Here is an 18197-nt window from a genome sequence, read left to right as displayed (position 1 = left end):
AATCCAAGTATGGGTGAACATTACTTATTGGAATATCTTGGGTAATTTATTAGAACTTTGCTTTAGCCACATGGTTAAGCACTCCAATGGCAGAAGGTGAGGAGGGTATTTATTTTGCATTGGGTTGTGGTGTTTTAAAATGTCATTTTAAAATCTTTGTTTGTGAAAAGGAAAAATGGTCTTCTTAATTAATAATTAAACGAGGTGAGGAAGTAGTACAATTTAATGGATGGGATTTTAATGCAATAGTAGTATTAATGACCACTATTATAGATGAGGAAGGAATTGGTGGGGATTAAAGATGGGATATTGGAGGTGTTTTTCTATGTCTTCGTACATTCTAAGAATGTTAAGGAATGTAAGATGGTCAGTCATGGATGGATAGTGTAGTTTCAGAGAATAAAACTATGGCATAGATAGTTTTGGATTACTAATGAAATTATGAAAATAGATATGTATAAGCAACCAAAAATAATGATTTGAGAGATATCCATGAGGTTCAAATATAGAGGGAAAGTGCCTATAAACAAGAGTGCATTTTTTTTTCCAATTAGTTAATGGTTTTGGGATATTTGAGGTTAAGCATTCTTGGGTTTGAATAGTACTGAGCTGGGTGACCACTAGAGAAATCACCACTAAAGGGTAGTAAGTACCCCAAGTTAAAATAAGGATTTATATAAGTTATGAGTGAGACTCCTCCAAATAATTGGATGTATGGTTAAACAACTAAACAAAAATAGAAAATTTAATCACTTACAGTTTTATATTAAACAAATATGATATCAAACCTAGAGAATGTGGAGATTGCTAAGTATGAGATATATATCTAAGTAGCTCTTGTATGTTTTTACTAAATAAAGCTTAAATACCAAGTAAACTAAATTTCCTCTTCAACAATACTTAGTTTCTTTCACATAATATCTTGGTGGTAAGTGATTATGCTCTAAATTCTAAAACTTAAAGCTTTAATCAGAAATTTAAACATTAGTTTGTACTAGTGAATATTTAAAGGGAAACGCCCAATAAATAAAAGTGTCTATCTCTAATCCAAGTAGATCACCTTTTTCTCCATTTTTTTTAGAGTTTAGGATATATGAAATTAAACATTATTAAGTTTGGGTAATGGGATAGTTGACTTATTAAAAACTTCAAACTAAAAAATTACATTTGATATCAGAAGGGTTTCTATTGGTTAATTAGGGGAATCACACAATATGTTGAATGGGGTTTTTAAGAGAGTTGTGCTTTTTAACTTTTGTTCACATGTGGATTTGTAAGAAAATATAATAAATTATAAGCAATTAAAAAAAAACAATATTAAAGAAGGTTTATTAGCATTTAAAAAGGGTTTATGGATATAAGTACACTATACCCCATTTCTAATTGATCAAGTGTCTTAGGATCCTTGGAATTAAGTATCCTTTAGTTTGAGAATATTTAAATAAATTCTAGGATATTTAGTCTTTTTATTAAACTTTTCTTGGTCAAATTTTTTTGGTTAAATTTATATCTAATTTTTATAATTATGATTTTATTATTTACATATAAAATGGGTAAACCATGAATTAGAAAAAAGTTTAATAGAAGAAAATTTAATCACTAAATTGGAAATTATTCTAGGATACATTTAGATATTCTAGGTATATTCTTTATATATAAAATGGTAACCTCCCAAGAAGTCCAAACTATAAATGAAACAATGATTACAAATGAAGTAGAGAAAAGTTTAACAAAATAAAAGCTTGACAGTTAAATTGAGTAGAATACTTAAATAGTTTAGATATATTCTTTACACCCCTTTACAAATAGAAAGTAAATATTCTTCAAGTTATCCATAACAAACCCAATCCACTTTGTACTCTAATTGAAAAATATAACAAAAGTGTCAAATCCCCAATATTCTTGATTTAAAATACTTTTAGCAACTTTGTTTATCTCTGTCTTGAATCTAGCATCTCCAGCTTTGAGTGCCAAAGATGAATGCATAAACTTGAATGTCCAAGAATATACTTAAATATTTCAGGCATAGGAATAGAATATTTAGAAAAAATTTATTTTTGGTAGTTGAGAATCATAGAGCCTTTAGACCTAGAGTAGTTAGTAGGCCAGTATGTAAGCTCATGATCCTAGGCCACTGTAAATGAGAGCCATTAAAATCATGATATTACTTTTTTCATATTTAAAGAAATTTCCCACTTTCTCAAGTGGGAAATTATACTTAAGATCTTTTTATAAATGTCTGTGCATGAGGTTTTGAATTTTGAAGCAAGGTCACATTTTAGAATCACTCTCTACACATTACATGGTCCAAATTTATTTGGGAAACTCTCTCTCTACTAATGGACTTAAATTTTTTCAATAGAAGAAGTGTGCTAAGTCTTATGATTGGCTTCACCTCTTAAACAACCCATTTTCCCACCAATGAGGGTTACAGTTTTTTCTTGTTTTTCAATATTACTTCACTGGGATTTTGTTCTTATGGGTTGTAGATGCAAATGGCCATTGAGTCGACACATACTTGTTGAAAGTGCCACCATGACATTTGAGATAAAAAAAAACCCAACTGTTAAGAATGGTTTGCATGGCAGAAATACAATGAAGGTTGTGGACTTGTTCCCACATAAGGATTTGAGATGGGTGATGTGCTTGCTTCTCACGCTTTTGGCCATGGCCTGTCATGCGCTGGTCGTAAACAAACAGAATGAAGGATGAGGGATGAGGGGTCTTGTGTTCACAGCAGATGCCCAGTTAAGTAAAATTAGGTGGGGGCAGATCAATCATAAGTAGAGGGCCAGAGCCACCAGCTAAATGCATCACCAGGTATGTGTTACCACTCTTGTCTAGGATGGGTGCTAGCTTTGATAGTTGTTTAGATGTTGCTGATCTCCTGCTAGCGTGGATTTGACAAAGGTGAGGACGTCTACACATGAGGGGAAGAAATTAAGGATGAGGAAGAATAGGATATATTATTATGTCAAAAATGTAAAACAAATAGCACATTCAATTTAAAAATTCTTAAATAAATATAAACTGCACTTAGAAAACTCAAGTTTGCTCCCTCGAGTGAAACAAAGGGACATGTCAAATTCGACGTGTTCTACTGTGCCTCAAATTATATATTCTCAACCCCATAGTCCCATGCCATGCTGCAAGACCCTCCAAAAAGCATATATTATCTAGACGCTCATGGAATTATCGGGAGATCTTTGATCAAATTCCCATCCGGTACATGGCAGTTCATAACTCATGCAGCAAATGGAGAGCGCTTTCGAGCTCCTAGCAAAGATGGATCAGCTTAGAGCCTTTTTGCCCTTTTTCTCCTATAGATACGTGGAGCATAAAAGGCCAGGGTTTTTTTTCAAGGCTATGGCGAATCGATGGGGGATGGATGAGGCGACGATGAAGGAGAAGGAAAGGAGGAGGGAGGAGCGGAGGAAGCTGGAGAGGGCGCATAACTGGGAGGATGGCACCGATCCATGGGAGGACGAGCTCTTCTACAACGAGCGGATCAAGAATCTGTCCAAGAGAGTGACGAAAGAGCATATCGATGCGCTCAGTGCCAATGCCAACCCAGATCACATACGCATTCTTCAAGAGTGTTACAAGCAGCTGGAGGCTGAATTTGGCCCTAAAGCGAAGCGGAAGCCTCTTGGTGAAACCTGTAAGAATTCTGAGAATAATCCTTAGAAGAGAGCTGCGAAGGGCTTTTCTTTTTTATATTTCTCTCGTGTAGTATCTTGAACTTTGCTTGGCCAGCCAATTGTTGTTTACATTGACTTGCTCTTTTGGAAATTAAGACTGACGGAGTATACAATCTCCAGTATCAGACAACCTTAATCTAGCGATTAATTTAGCAATGAGAGTCATGAAAACACTTGCAATTTACTTCTTGCACTTGCTTTCTCCTTCAACTGCTGTGAAGGCGCAGGCGCTATGAAGCTGATGCAACTTGTGACAGCATCAATGGGATTGTGAGAAATTGCAATTTTCCGGGAAAAAGATCACACAAATCACTATGCAGCATGTTGTAGTTTCATTGGAAAGATCCCGAGTGTGTGTGTGTATGTGCCCAAGATTCACTTCAGATGGAGTTCAATTATAAACCTCATCGACAATGTGACACTTTCTTAAATGTTTCCTCGTTTTGATCTCACAGCTATTCTTCAAACATAAATTTGATGGATGACTACAGCATAGCTTTGGGTTTTTATTCTCACAGTAATTACCTTTTCCAAGGCGCAATTTCAGTTGAATTCTGGGTTCATAGAAACAGGATGGTCCTCTAGCCTCTTGAAACAGCCAAGATTAAGCCAAGGTTATTGCCAAGAGGCTAGTCCACTGAAACCAAAAAGAGCTAGGAAGAGCAAGAGCAAGGTGAAGCCTACAAAGTGAAGCCTACTTTTAGAGCTTGAAGACTACATGCTTGGAGCTTGAAGAGTATGAAGCATAAAGCGCAAAACAAAACTCACAAACCCTTGCATTTTGCATCCATCAGTCTCATGGTCTCAGCATCCATCAGCACCACAAAACATCATATAGATAGATATTCTGCCATGAATGCTGAAGGATTTCATGATTATGAAATGGTTGGAACTTAAATTTAAGATTGAAGAACATGGAGCGTGGTAATCCATAGCATAATCCATCCAGCATAGAGTAATTAGATTGATAATTAAAAGGACCCTTTTCTTTTAACCTAGGTTAGGGCTCATTGAGGCGGTGGGCTTTTTATATCCGCCACATGTAGCTTTTTCACGCACTAGCCCAGATCGTGCCACGTGTACGGCCTGGAGCGCTTTCGTACGAGGAGGTTCAAACGGGTCTTGGAAAGAGAAGAGAGAGAAGAGAGTAAGAGAGAGAGCGTGTTCTTGCGCGTTCTTGCAAGATCGATCGAAAGCACAGGGATTTCCTCGGCGCCAGGAGATTCCAGCGCCGGCCGCCTTCGCAGCGGCCACAGATCTTCTCCAGGCCGTGGAGTCTGTGGCGAGTCGCTGACAGGGACCCGGCGCATTTCGCATTGCGGAGAGCTCACGCCCCAGGGGAGAAGGAATAATCGCATCGGGGCAGCTGTTCGTCGCTAGGGTTTGAGGGTAGTAGAGTAGAGATGGGCGCTAGCGAGAGCAGGGAAGGGCGGCTGGACGATTCCGAGGCCGAGGAGGAGGAGGAGGAGAATTCCTCCTCGTCACAGGGGAGCTATCACAGCGCCCGCTCCGACAAGGAGAAAACCGGGCCAAGGACTCCATCGCGGCCTCCACAGCCGGGCTCCCAAAAGGTAAAGCTCTACCACTACATCTCGGCCAAGACCAAGTGGGTCGTCGCGGAGAAGCTGGTGCCATGGGAGTTTATGCGCGAGAGCGAGCTCCAAGAAGGCAGCGAGGTCGACGATGACGAGTACATGGACGAGGCCGAAGGGAGTGGCCACTTTGATCACTGGCTGCTGTGCGTGGGGACGAGGATCCGAGCTAAGGTCGACCAGAGGCTCCAGATGAAGTTCTACTCGGACCAGCAGCGAGTCGACTTCGTCTTCCAAGGTGTGTGGGCGATGCGCTTCCCATCCCAGGAGGACTACAAGGACTTCACCACCGAGTACCACAACTGCGTCTTCGAGAACAGCTACCAGCTCGAGGCGACCGAGGAGAACAAGGTGAAGGTGTTTGGGAAGGACTTCATCGGCTGGGTGAAGCCACAGGACGCTGATGAGTCCATCTGGGAGGACGCGGAAGAGACTCTAGAGCAGGGACAGGTTAAAGATCTCAAGCAGACTTACATCGACGAGCTCAACGAAGGGATTCGCAGCCTCGCGCTGGGTGCCAAAGACAACAGCTTCCTGGTGAGCGACAGCCGGGTCGAGGCGTTTCGAAACACACCCACGGGGCTGCAAGGCAAGAAGGCGTCCGTCCGCCTGGGCGGCTCGAGCTCCGACTCGTTCAGCACACCCAAGAAGGCGATGCTCATCCGGGGGGAGGCAAACATGATGCTGCTCAGCCCGGCGAAAGATGGCAAGAACCACTCCACGAACGTCCGGCAGCTGGATCTCGAGTCGGGCAAGACGGTGGCCGAGTGGAAGTTTGAGAAGGATGGCACTCCCATCACCATGCGGGACGTGACCAACGACAGCAAGTCGGCTCAGCTCGACTCGTCGCTCTCGACCTTCCTCGGCCTCGACGACAACAGGCTCTGTCGGTGGGACATGAGAGACCGACACGGAATCGTCCAGGACATCGCGAGCCCGGTGTTGAATTGGAACGAGGGTCATCAGTTTGCGAGGGGCACGAACTTCCAGTGCTTTGCTTCCACCGGAGATGGAGCCGTGGTGGTGGGATCCAAGGATGGAAAGATCCGGCTCTACGGGAAGACGTCGATGCGGCAGGCTAAAACAGCGTTCCCGGGGCTGGGCTCGCCGATCACTCATGTGGATGTGACTTACGATGGACACTGGGTGCTGGGAACCACGGACACGTATCTCATCCTCATGAGCACGCTGTTCATCGACAAGGATGGATCCATGAAGACGGGCTTCACGGGGCGGATGGGCAGCAAGGGGCACAAGCTGGCGACGCCGCGGCTGCTCAAGCTCACGCCGGTGGACGCGTTTGCCGCTGGGAAGAACCAGAAGTTCCACGGTGGTCACTTCTCCTGGGTAAGTTGTTCGTTCGTCTTTCTTTCCTCTTGAGTTGCTTGGATTCGCTCATCGCTTTGGTTTGCTGCTGTCTCAGGTGACGGAGGGTGGAAGGGAGGAGAGGCATCTGGTGGTGAGCGTGGGGAACTACACCGTGATCTGGGATTTCAAGCGCGTGAAGCAGAGCCAGCACAATTGCTACAAGAACGCGGGGGAGGGGCTCAAGAGCTGCTACTGCTACAAGATTGTGCCAAAGGAGGACAACATCGTGGACAGTATGTTCATGCACGACAACTTCGTCACTGGGAAATCGCCGGAAGCGCCGCTCATCGTCGCCACGCCAAAGCACGTCACCTCCTTCAACATCTAGAACAGGAAAAACACAAGAATCCATTCACGGTAAAACTGGAGACTTTTGACATGGGAGTAGTACGCACTCGCGCGCTAATTTCTTGCTCTTTTCTTTGCTGTTTGTAACCAACTAAAGAAAAATTTAATTGTTTTTTTAAGTAGTGACAACAGTTATTTAAAATGAAAACTACAGATTTTAAATTAAATAACGTTATTAGTGATCTAAGCATATTATTAAATGCGGTGAGCGTGGGTCGAACACGCGACCTTCAGATCTTCAGTCTGACGCTCTCCCAACTGAGCTATCCCCGCTTAGTTTGATTAACATAAAACTAGTTTCATATTTATATTCTAGCTATTATTTACGATCTTTTAAAATCATAGCAAATGCTTTCAATGTTTACTGTATTGTACCCATGCGAATCGCATTACATTTCTTTCTATTCCATGCGTTACATGGTTACACGTGTCAGGTTGTTTGAGTTTCTCAAAGAAAACCTAGGGCGGAGGAGGAAGAGCTTGGTCGCTTTTGCCAGTGAGAGGGCGCCACCACATTTTCTCCTCCATCTCACTCTCTCTCGTCTCCAGCAACGCGGATAACGATGGATCAGCTCCGCGAGATGGCGCACAACATGAGCTCCCTGGCCGCCCAGGGGATGGATTACATCGAATCCCACACGGGCCTCCCGCCCATCGTGCTCTTCACCATCATCGCGCTGCTTCTTGGTGCGTATTACCTCGTCTCTGGGATTCTTGCTCCATCGCAAATCGGCGCCGCTCCCCTCTCGGCCATCATCGAGGAGGAGGAGGAGGAGGCGGCCGCGGCGGCAGCAGCAGCGGTGGATCCTCCCTCGATCGTGGAGCTCGGGGATCAGGTCACTCTCTTGGAGCTCGCGGCGTACGATGGGAAGGATTCGAGCAAGCCGCTGCTCATGGCGATCAAGGGAAGGATTTACAACGTTTCTTCTGCCAGGTACTGTCACAGCTCTCTTTTCTTCTTCGTGCTTAGATTGATGGATCAGCTTTTCCTTTCTTGATCGATCAGAGCTGCATTTTTCTTCTTTCCTTTTCGTGCTTGGTGATACTATTGCTTATCTTTGCAGGGATTTCTACGGGCCTGGTGGGCCTTATGCCGTTTTCGCTGGAAGAGATGCCAGCCGCGCTTTGGCGAAGATGAGTTTTGACGAGGGTGATCTCTGCGGTGATCTGGATGGATTGAGCAGCCAGCAGCTCGAAGTTCTCAAGGATTGGGAGAGCAAATTCGCCAGCAAGTATCCCAGAGTCGGAGCCGTCAAGCCCAAAAAGGAGGACAAGGTGGTGGACGATTCAAGCGTCGGTATGGAGATGGAGGGGGACGAGAAGAAGTACAAGGGCAGTGATGAGACAAAGACAAGCCTCGGGGAGAAAGACGATCAGAAAGTTTCCGAGGAACACAAGGATAAGAAAGATTTCGAGGAACGCAAGGGTGGTGGTGACGAGAAGAAGGGACAGGAAGCTCTTCCCGGAGCGGAGACGAGCGATGAGAAAGACGAAAGGGATCGAGAGGACAAATCGGCGAAGAAGGCTGGACAAGAACACGACTCAGAGGACGAGACTACAGTAACAACAGATGCGGGGGTCAGGGATCGATACGATGAGAAAGAGGAGAGCTTTAACTCGTCTTCAGCAGCTTAAGCGATGGATGGATGGATCGATCAGAAGAAGGTTTGGAGCTAAATAATCGTTGGTTCGTGGTAGACGTAGATGTTGTCTAGAATTTGCGTTGTTTTGTGGAGCAGTTTTGGATTTCCTGTTCATGTGATCGTTTAGATGTGAAGAAATGGAAAAAGTCGCGCTTACTATGATTTGGATCGTGCAAATCTGACTCTTATCAGCTGAAACTACAAGAAAAGAAGGAAAAACGTTCCTGATGAAATAGAAGCGAGCAAAGAAACTGTACTTGGAGCTATTGGATGCAACATATGTGCTTGGATCCAATAAGAGGTTTGGGAGGAATCCACGCATCAGCTGGGAGCGATTCTCCTTCCCATGGATCTTCCAAAACCTCAGCAACATATCTGTGAAAGCACCCTGATCAATCGAGAAATGGAAAAGAATCAGCGCTTACAACTTCACTGGTTCCACTGGCACGTTGTTCTTCTTCACTTTGACCAGCTGCATCTTGTCCAAAACCACGAGCGAGTTCTCCCTCACTTTCCCAAACACCGTGTGCTTTCCATCCAGATGCGGGCTCTGTGCTTCAATGCTGCAAAGGATTTAGACGATCCAAAGAGAATAGAAAGAAAAAAATCGACACTCACGGGCTTGAAGAGAATGAAAAACTGGGAAGCATTTGTGTTGCGACCAAAATTTGCCATGGAGACTATCCCTGTCGCGTCGTGGTTGTGCCTGGCGGAAATCTCATCGTCAAATCGAGCCCCATAGATCGAGTAGCCTCCTCTCCCAGTGCCTGCCAGGAGATTATAGTTAGAATTTCTCCTAGCAAGAATTTCACGATCTTGCCTGAGGGATCGCCGGTCTGGCACATAAACCGTGGAACGATCTTCTGCGGAAGAGGAAGAACACTCAGAGACTAGAGCTGAGGATGAAAGAACGAGCGAGATTACGTGAAATGTGATCCCATCGTAGTATCCCGCCTTGCAAAGCTCCAAAAAATTCCGGCAAGTCCTGCGCGAGGCACCGCGATCATCAAAACCCTGCGCGCGATCGATGCTGCCCTACCTTGGCGCATCCTCCAGGAAGAGATCGATCTCCAAGCGGCCGTGCGTGCAGCACAACACCACCGACATTGCCCTAGATAATATTCTCGTGCGAAAGCCGTTACACGTATATTCCTCATAAACGACCAGGATCGAAAGCCTGTAATCGACGGCTCACATCAAACCTTCAAGAATATTCGATATGCTTAAACAAAAATTTTCTCTTCTAGCGCCCCCTCCGGCTGGCATTGATCTCGTTCAAGCTGTTATAGTCATCCACGAAAGTTTCCCAGGCGGGCTTTCGGCGGGTTTCTTCCTGGATATCGTTCTCGATGGCTTTTCGGATCGGTCGCACCACCAAGAAATACTGCCAATCGATCGAAAGGAAAAAACTTTCAGGGTGACTTTGGAGAAGCGAAAGCATTACACATTACCTGTGCGAGCAGCACCAGCGGGATCCAAAGCTTCCCCCTGTTATTCGCGTTGGGACCCTCGATGAGCTTCTTGTCCACCAGCAGTGATGGGTGCTCGTTGGTCACCACTTGCACGAGCCGTCCCACCAGGTTTGGAACCCACACGGTTCCATTTGGAAGAATCTGCAAAGAGTTTATCAAAAAGAGTGACTTTGAGAAAGAAAAATGGTTACCTTTTCACCACCAGCATTAGTGCTGCAACGCCCACTATTTTCCACGAGAGCGTAAGGTATCTGAAAGAGAACAAATCAGCTAAACCATAGAAGAACAAGGATGAAAAGGTCCAGCGTTACATACGTCGGGATCGGTTTTCTTGAAGCCAGCTTCATGCCTTATAGCCGCTAAGAGCCCCTCGGATCTCTGCTGCACGTAGTCGTCATAGCTAGCACCGTCCGGAGGAGGAAGCTGTGCGTGAGTTAACACCAGCAAACAAAGCTTCCAGATTTGAGGACCGAAGCTACGAGTGATGGCCCTGATGACTTGTTTGTCGAGGCTATCAACTCGGTAACCATCGAGCCGGTCCACATACAAAACCACATCAATAGTTTTGTCCATGAGAAACCTGGGAAAGAAGAAAGTGTCACCTCCAAAAACGAAGGAGAGAACAATCTTACAAACCTCTTGATAATCTCTAGTGCTTGGTCATTCACCCATCCACCTTCGATCAAACCGGGAGTGTCGATAATGTTCAAAGTAAATCCAGCTCTGGACCGTGAAACGAAGAGCGGCCTCAAAGTCTCCGACTGGAGAAAGAAAAAGTCGATTTTGAGAATGCGCGAAATGAAAGAGTAGAATTTACCTGAAAGGCGCTCACGGCTGCTACTCTCTCACCAATTATAGAATTCACCGTAGAGCTTTTTCCAACTCCACCTTTTCCAAGCACTAGAACAGTCATGCTATCCACATTCTGCGAGGAGGAAGCGAAATTCTCAAGCACCCGCAAGAAAGAAATTCCTGGAAGAACTAACCTGTTGCCGGACCTTGCCAAGCAGCCCGTGGAGCGCAGTCTGCGTAGCAACGGGGAATTGGTTAATGCCCGACCATTCCTTGGTGCTTCCCATCCCTGGAGTGGCGGCGCGCGCTCAATCGATTACTCCAGCTGCGAATGTGGCGCCGCGCGCTTGAATCTAGACCAAGAATCACGTACCCGAAAGAGAGGAGCCCTCGCGGTCGCGGATAAGGGCAATGTGCTGCCCAGTGGTTTAGGGCTTTTGAGAGATATTTGCTAGGAAAAGATTCGAACCCAAGACCACTTTACACTTTAACAAGCGAACACAAAGTCACAACGCTATATATATATCAATCAAAGGGGATTGTCACATCTCTATGTGAGATCATCATCTTCGTCAATCTTGGCCTTCATAGCATTCTTCGCTCGCAGCAGCATTGTGGTCTTCCAGCCATCCTTGAAAATACAAAAAAATGATCGAGTGAGGACGAAGAAACAACGTCGACAGAGAGAAAAGATCACAAACATACCAGTCGAGTCATGCTATCAAATTCCTTGACAACGTCTGTAAACTTCTCGACATCCTCTTGCTCGATCGCCTCGGCTAGATCCTGCGATCCATCGGGAATTGTAAAAGGAGAGGGAGGGAGAAAAAAAACACGTTTCTCACCTTAAGAAACTTGTGCTCTCGCGTGTTCGAAAATGTTGGATCCAAGTCCTGCAAAGTTTCATGATTTAGACAGAACTCCTGGAGCAAAAACTTTGGTACCTCGTATCTCTCGATGGCATTTTGGATGGCTATATGATCAGCACTACAGAGATGGCACAAACCAGCGCTCAGCAAATACCCCTTGACGCTGTACTTCAAGAGATTGTTTCCCATCGAGTCTTTGGCCACTGTCTCGTACACCTCAATAGCTTTTGGATATCTGCAAAAAGAAAAAAGAGAGATAAGAGGAAAACAAGCGAAAAAAGAGACATTTCTAGCTTACAGCTCGAGTTGGGATGCAAATTGAGCAACCTTTAGTTTACATTGGTTCGCGGAGCTCGTCACTTCTTCTCCTTGATAAAAGTCGGCAGCTTTTTCATAGCTTTCCATAGCTTCCTGCCACTTTTCTTCCTTTTCGTACAATTCTCCCACATCCTAAAAAAGTTGGAAAAAAAAAAAGTAAAAAAACGCGTTAAGCTGACCAAGAACATTACAAAGGAATTGATAGAAGGTACCTTGAAATGCTTCGCAGCGATCGATAGCTTTCCCATCTCCAAGAAAATATTAGTCGCGGTATTGAGCGCATTGATCGCATCTAAAGGAAAGGAAAACAAAGAAACGAAGCAGTGTGATGCGGAGAAGAATGCGCTATTTTACCTTGTGGCTTGTTTTTCATGTAGCACTTGGCCGCATCAACGTAGCTCGTGGCGGCCTCGTATCGACTATCGAGCTTGACGTGCATCTCGGCGACCCTGACGAAGCAATTGGCGGCCTTGTCCCCTGGAAAAACCCTGGATTGAGAAAGATGCGCGGAGATCTGGCTCCCAAAACTTACATGATTTGGCGACCTTGTAGTGATTCGCAGCTTGCTGCAAGAGCTCCACTGTATCCTCATACTTGTTCCCAAAGAGCCCCCAGCCCTTGAGCTTGCGATCCGCCTTGCTCTCGAATTCCTTCGCCTTGGCCAGGGCATCCATGGCGAACCAAGAGCCCTAAGCGCATCTAGGGTACAAAGGTAGAGAATATTCTCAAAAGTTTTAAGCTAATAAATACAACTAGCAGGGAACCCAGCTCCGCTGGGATAGTTAGATGCTAATTTTAAAAAGAGAACAATTTAATAAAACTTGCTTAAGTTCAATATGTAACAAGCACTTGGTTTATTTAGTTTTTACTTAGTGATTGCAACCAAACACTATTTCTTAAATGGTTTACTGGAATAGAATAATACAAGCTTGGACTCAAAGCTTAAAAGAATTATTCAACACAGCTTAATCATATTCCTCAATTTGGTATATTATTTGGGCATTCCAGAGGTAAGAGCAGTTAATGGGATGGCATGGTAAAGGGATTTTTGGTATAGACTGGCTCGTTGTCTTTATATACAGTCATTCTATATAGACGACCTAGTCATTATAGAATTAATTAGTCAGCAAGGATCCCAGCTCCGCTGGGAGTAGTAGAGAATATTTCAATTTGAAAAAATGTAGTTGTAATTATAATTGTTCAATCTATTTTTTTTTTAAATTTCTTTGGCATGTTTATTTTTATTTTATCTTAATTTTATTACTATAAATCTCCAAATAAATGGACAATAATGCAATTAGATAATAATGCAAGTGTTAGGGAAGATAAGATCATTTTTTAATCATCATTAAATTTGAATTTATATTCTTTTATTGCCTATATAAAAAGGTACACAAACCTAAACACATCTACAAAATTGCTGCCATACTTGAAAAGCAATTGACTTTTCACAAAACCAAAGAATTATATATACTATAAAAAAATAATAGGTTAGTTTTTTGGAAATTATAATTTTGATTGCATATTGAGGTAAACTGTTTTTATCTGATGCCTCTAACCTTCATAGTTTACTAAAGAATATTAGATTTTTATTATCTGTCTGGTTTTACATTTCAAAATATACATAAGTAAATCTATCTAGATATCCAACTATATTAGAGTTGTTTGAAAAGAGGTACAAACAAAAACATTTACTATATTGGATTATAATGTTTGTATTAAGACAAAACAGTACTATTATAAAAATATGGATTCCAATTTAAAAATAAATTACTATTAAATGATTTAACACAAGTTAATATTCAGCAATTATATAAAGGTGAACATGATTACAGATTAACCTAGATTATAACAGTATTAATGTTTTAAATGTAAATATGGATCTAAGACAATATTATGTAAATATTAATATTATACTATTTTTTAAATGATACATTATTTAATTTTAAATAAGAATTAATATAAATATTTATTTATTTATTATTTATTTAAGAAATCCTTTGTATTATTAAGCTTATCATTTGTGAGTAAAGTGTTACTATTGCATTTTGCTCTCAATACTTCTTCATTTTATACTATAGAAATTACATTGTTGATACTTATATTTCAGAGAATATAAAAATTAATACTATCTAATTAGATATCGTATTAATATATAAAGAAAAATATATTAATATTTATTAAATGTTTCAAGTAATATAAATATAGTATGTTTTTACAACACAAATATAGCAAATATTATTAAAACATTTATCAAAGAAATATTTACAACTATGATTTATATTAATTTTAAGATGAATATTGTAGAAAACTCTTCTCTTGTAGACTCAATATGATTTATAAAGTTAATTTTACAAATAAAAATCCTCCAAAACAAATGATGATTTTTAAATTTATTCAAGTATGTACATATTTTTTATATTTATATAGTCAACAATTTCTCCAAATTTAAAATTTAAAATAGTTAATTATATAATTGGTAATTTATATTTAAAAATAATAGAACTGTTTTATTTTCATTCTTGCAACTTTATCTGGTTTTTAACTTAAAAAGTTTATACACTAATTTATTTATTTTATAATATTCAAATTTACTTCTCAATACTTTTTTTTATATCTTTGTCATCTTGTAAAACCCATCTATAACACTTAAATTTTATTGCCAATATCTACATCCTTTGGAGTTAAGAAATAATAATTATAAATAATATACCTTGTCCAAGAGTTTTGAGTGCACACCTGTAGGAATATCATTTGATTTGTTTTATGAAAGGAAATTTTAAACATATATTTCAAGAAGGTGGGAATAAGTTTGATATTGTAAATAGACTTATACTTATGTATATTTTTAAATGTAAAACCAGACATATTATAGAAATTTTATTATTCTTTAGTAAACTATGAAAGTTACAGGTGTCATTACAGTTCAATTAAAAACAATTTAGCTCAATATGCAATAAAAAATATAATTTGCCATAACTAACCTATTATTCTTTTTTTAGTATATATATATTTCTTTGGTTTTGTAAAATCTAAATTGCTTTTCAAATATGGCAACAATCTTTTAGATGTGTTTAGATTTGTGTACCTTTTTATAAGGACAATAAAAATTTCAAATGAAAATTTAATGATTATTAAAAAATGATCTTATGTTCCTCAACACTTGCATTATATCTAATTGCATTTTTTTCCATTTCTTTGGACATGAATAATAGTAAAATTAAGATAAATTTAACATTGTATACAATCAAAATATCTAACATTTTAGAATTACAAAAGAAGATCTATTTATCTTCGATATACTATATCTCCCAACGGATATATCAGCATACTCTTTGATCCATAGAATAAAACCTTTATAGAACAAAGAGTATTGTATGGATTCAATAGTATATTAGTAAAATTAAACATACTTTTTTTGTAGAAAGATCATATATAGCAGACACAATAGAAAAAATACTATAAAGTTTAAATGTAAATAATGTGGTGAATATAGAAAATGAATTTTTTCATAACTTAAAATATAAGAATTGAATGGATCCAGCTATTTTATCTTATAAATTAGCTTTAGTTTTGTCCATAATCTTATGATATTTATTATACACTCATAAATGAATATAATCACATTGAGTTGTTTGTTAGCTCAGATATAGTCTAAGATTTGTGTAATATCATAAAGTGATAATAATGTTTTTAAGACTAATAATTGATGAAGTGATAAATAAATATTTGATAAATAAATATAATGACATACAGATAAAAATATGATTGAGCAACATTAGACATCATACAAAAGGCTACAACCTACAAAAATGTCATTCCAGAAAAAAATGATTACACATCCTCAATACCCTAATATCAGAGTAAAACCTTACCTTTCACTGAAAAATATTAGCCTCAATAACATTTTTATAATGCCATACATTTAAATAAAAATCAATGAAACGTTGAGATAATAATTTTAATTTATATTAGCATTTTCTCTATATAAAAAGATATACAGAAACAATGTTAATGATTTGTAATATAATACTTTAACTTTAATAAGTACTAATCTACATAACAGTATTTATATTTTATAAAGTTATAAAATGTATGTAGTTTAAGTGAGTTTTAAATCTATATTTTTTAGCATTATTATATTTTAATATACTTAAAGTAACACTTTAATATAAAAAATGTAAAATATAAAAAATATCTTATAAAATATTAATATTTGTTTAAAAATTTAGATGTAGCACCTAAATAATAATATTTTTATATTTTGTCTATGGTTCTATATTTAATATAGTATAATAACATTATCAAACCAGGAGCAATGAAAATTAGTGACTAAAGTCTCAACTATGCTAGGAACATCGTGTTTATTCCTGATGTTTTAGTAATTTCTAAGAGTTCTAATCATAATTGTAATTTTTAACATAATCATAATGATAACATATATAGTGAAACATATATAATCTTTATATTAAAATCCCTTCTACAATTGACTCTATCACTAACACAAAACACGATATTCAAATCATGCTCAAGGCTCGGCAGGGCGTGAAATACATTTGCCTTGACAGCTTACAGGTGCTCAACTCCGAAACTCTGGAACCAGTTGCCGAGGACAGTGTCACCTTTGGTGAAGTTTGCATGTGTGGGAACATGGTGTTCAAGGGGTACTTGAACAATCGTAGAAGAGTTTTCAAGCATGTGATACATTTTTCTTGATATATGCAACACTTCATATTCAAGTATTATGCTAACATCGCCTACACTTCATATGCCATATGGAATTTTATATTAAAATTGATATGGTTAGTAATGCATCATACATAATGAATCATAATCATTTTATGTGTACCTTGTATAATTAGTGTGAATCACTAACACCATACAATCGAAAATACAATAGAAGACTACAATAGAAGACTTCACTCAACAATCAGAATTTTAAATGTGATATAATGTTATGAGTTTAATTTATTATGTTATGATGTGTGTTGGTGATAGAGTGAATTGTAGAAGGGATTTTTAATATAAATATTATATTATGTTTAACTATGTATGTTATCATTATGATTATGTTAAAAATTACAATTGCTATTACAACTCTTTGAAGTTACTAAAATATTAGGAATAAACACGATGCTCCCAGCATAGCTGGGACTTTAATCACTAATTTTCTTGGTATTGATTGGTATGTACTTATACAATTAGAATTCTAGATTAGTGGATTCACAGTGATGTGGATGTATATAATCCAGGATATATACATTATCCTGGATCTAACATCTAAGTAGCCGAATTATATAATTGGTTATATAATTTTATATGATCAATATAATCAATATAATTCATTTATGCAATATATAGAAATATTCAAGCATGAGATTTCATAGGTGGTTATGTTAAAAGTTTTGAATGTGAAAGTGTGGGAAAGCTTACTCGATTGTAAAAAGTTCAGCCTTTTCTATATCATTGATTTTAAATACATATTCTGTAATTACATTAACCTCGAAGGATATGCCACTCTCAACTATTTTGAGTTGACAACTATCGGAAATTCGTATCGATAAGTATTTTTGGTTTTTTTCTGTTTTGTTTTCAAGCAAACATAGCAATAGCACAATAGAATAGAGATTCTTGTATGTGCAGGTCACTCTTCTGAACTGTTTTCTGCCTGCACGTTTCCTTTTGAATGTTTTAAGCATTTTTAGGATCGTGATCTGGAACGACATATAGACTTTTTTTTTTTTACCTAATACCTTTACGAGAGAGAGCAAAACACTAAATAAAATCAAACACGGAAATCTTTTCTATGCCCTGAGTTAATGTACAAATATCATGTACCGAATCAAACCAAGCTCATGGCTTCAAAGTTGTGTCTATAAACACATACATACACAACAGTTTATTTAATGCTATCTTATTCCTTCAGAAATGGCTTTTTTAAAAACAGTTCATGGCTTTGTCTGTAAGAAAGTGGAGTAGGCTGCCATGTAGAGCTCCAATCCTTGTTCTCCACCACCTCAGCTGCCATGTACTTTGCTGTTGTGATATCTCCTAAAGGTGCTGATCACCACTTTGTCGCACATGTTTAGCTTGG

General features: G+C 39.2%; 5 protein-coding genes and 1 non-coding gene across 6 annotated transcripts; 2 read left to right on the top strand and 4 right to left on the bottom strand.

Moving 5' to 3' along the window:
- Positions 1–4801: 4801 nt before the first annotated feature.
- On the top strand, positions 4802–7138 carry LOC9657355 (protein CYPRO4). The gene is made up of 2 exons (XM_002980882.2): positions 4802–6640; positions 6717–7138. The coding sequence occupies exons 1-2, from the start codon at positions 5105–5107 to the stop codon at positions 6987–6989; spliced, it is 1809 nt and encodes a 602-aa protein (XP_002980928.2). The 5' UTR covers positions 4802–5104; the 3' UTR covers positions 6990–7138.
- A 71-nt stretch (positions 7139–7209) lies between these two features.
- On the bottom strand, positions 7210–7282 carry TRNAF-GAA. The gene has a single exon. It is a non-coding gene; the product is annotated as a tRNA-Phe (tRNA).
- Positions 7283–7444: 162 nt separating this feature from the next.
- Positions 7445–8814, top strand: LOC9657011 (membrane steroid-binding protein 2). The gene is made up of 2 exons (XM_002980881.2): positions 7445–7943; positions 8074–8814. Exons 1-2 carry the CDS (start codon positions 7573–7575, stop codon positions 8642–8644), a joined length of 942 nt encoding a protein of 313 aa, XP_002980927.2. The 5' UTR covers positions 7445–7572; the 3' UTR covers positions 8645–8814.
- Position 8815: 1 nt separating this feature from the next.
- LOC9657010 (peptidyl-prolyl cis-trans isomerase ppi1) lies at positions 8816–9761 on the bottom strand. The gene is made up of 7 exons (XM_024685899.1): positions 9692–9761; positions 9577–9637; positions 9473–9515; positions 9271–9419; positions 9078–9202; positions 8910–9027; positions 8816–8850 (listed from the first exon to the last, which is right to left on the bottom strand). The coding sequence occupies exons 1-6, from the start codon at positions 9757–9759 to the stop codon at positions 8916–8918; spliced, it is 558 nt and encodes a 185-aa protein (XP_024541667.1). The 5' UTR covers positions 9760–9761; the 3' UTR covers positions 8816–8850; positions 8910–8915.
- An 18-nt stretch (positions 9762–9779) lies between these two features.
- On the bottom strand, positions 9780–11337 carry LOC9657009 (translocase of chloroplast 34). The gene is made up of 7 exons (XM_002980789.2): positions 11111–11337; positions 10942–11049; positions 10761–10885; positions 10440–10704; positions 10316–10375; positions 10104–10265; positions 9780–10036 (listed from the first exon to the last, which is right to left on the bottom strand). The coding sequence occupies exons 1-7, from the start codon at positions 11201–11203 to the stop codon at positions 9896–9898; spliced, it is 954 nt and encodes a 317-aa protein (XP_002980835.1). The 5' UTR covers positions 11204–11337; the 3' UTR covers positions 9780–9895.
- A 65-nt stretch (positions 11338–11402) lies between these two features.
- LOC9657354 (alpha-soluble NSF attachment protein 2) lies at positions 11403–12807 on the bottom strand. Its single transcript, XM_002980788.2, has 8 exons — positions 12636–12807; positions 12458–12580; positions 12316–12395; positions 12084–12235; positions 11861–12020; positions 11762–11809; positions 11622–11702; positions 11403–11547 (listed from the first exon to the last, which is right to left on the bottom strand). The coding sequence occupies exons 1-8, from the start codon at positions 12775–12777 to the stop codon at positions 11467–11469; spliced, it is 867 nt and encodes a 288-aa protein (XP_002980834.1). The 5' UTR covers positions 12778–12807; the 3' UTR covers positions 11403–11466.
- Between the last annotated feature and the right edge of the window lie 5390 nt (positions 12808–18197).

This window comes from Selaginella moellendorffii, unplaced genomic scaffold (assembly GCF_000143415.4).
Source record: "Selaginella moellendorffii unplaced genomic scaffold, v1.0 SELMOscaffold_46, whole genome shotgun sequence".
Classification (NCBI taxonomy): domain Eukaryota; kingdom Viridiplantae; phylum Streptophyta; class Lycopodiopsida; order Selaginellales; family Selaginellaceae; genus Selaginella; species Selaginella moellendorffii.
This window is presented reverse-complemented; position numbering and strand designations above follow the sequence as displayed.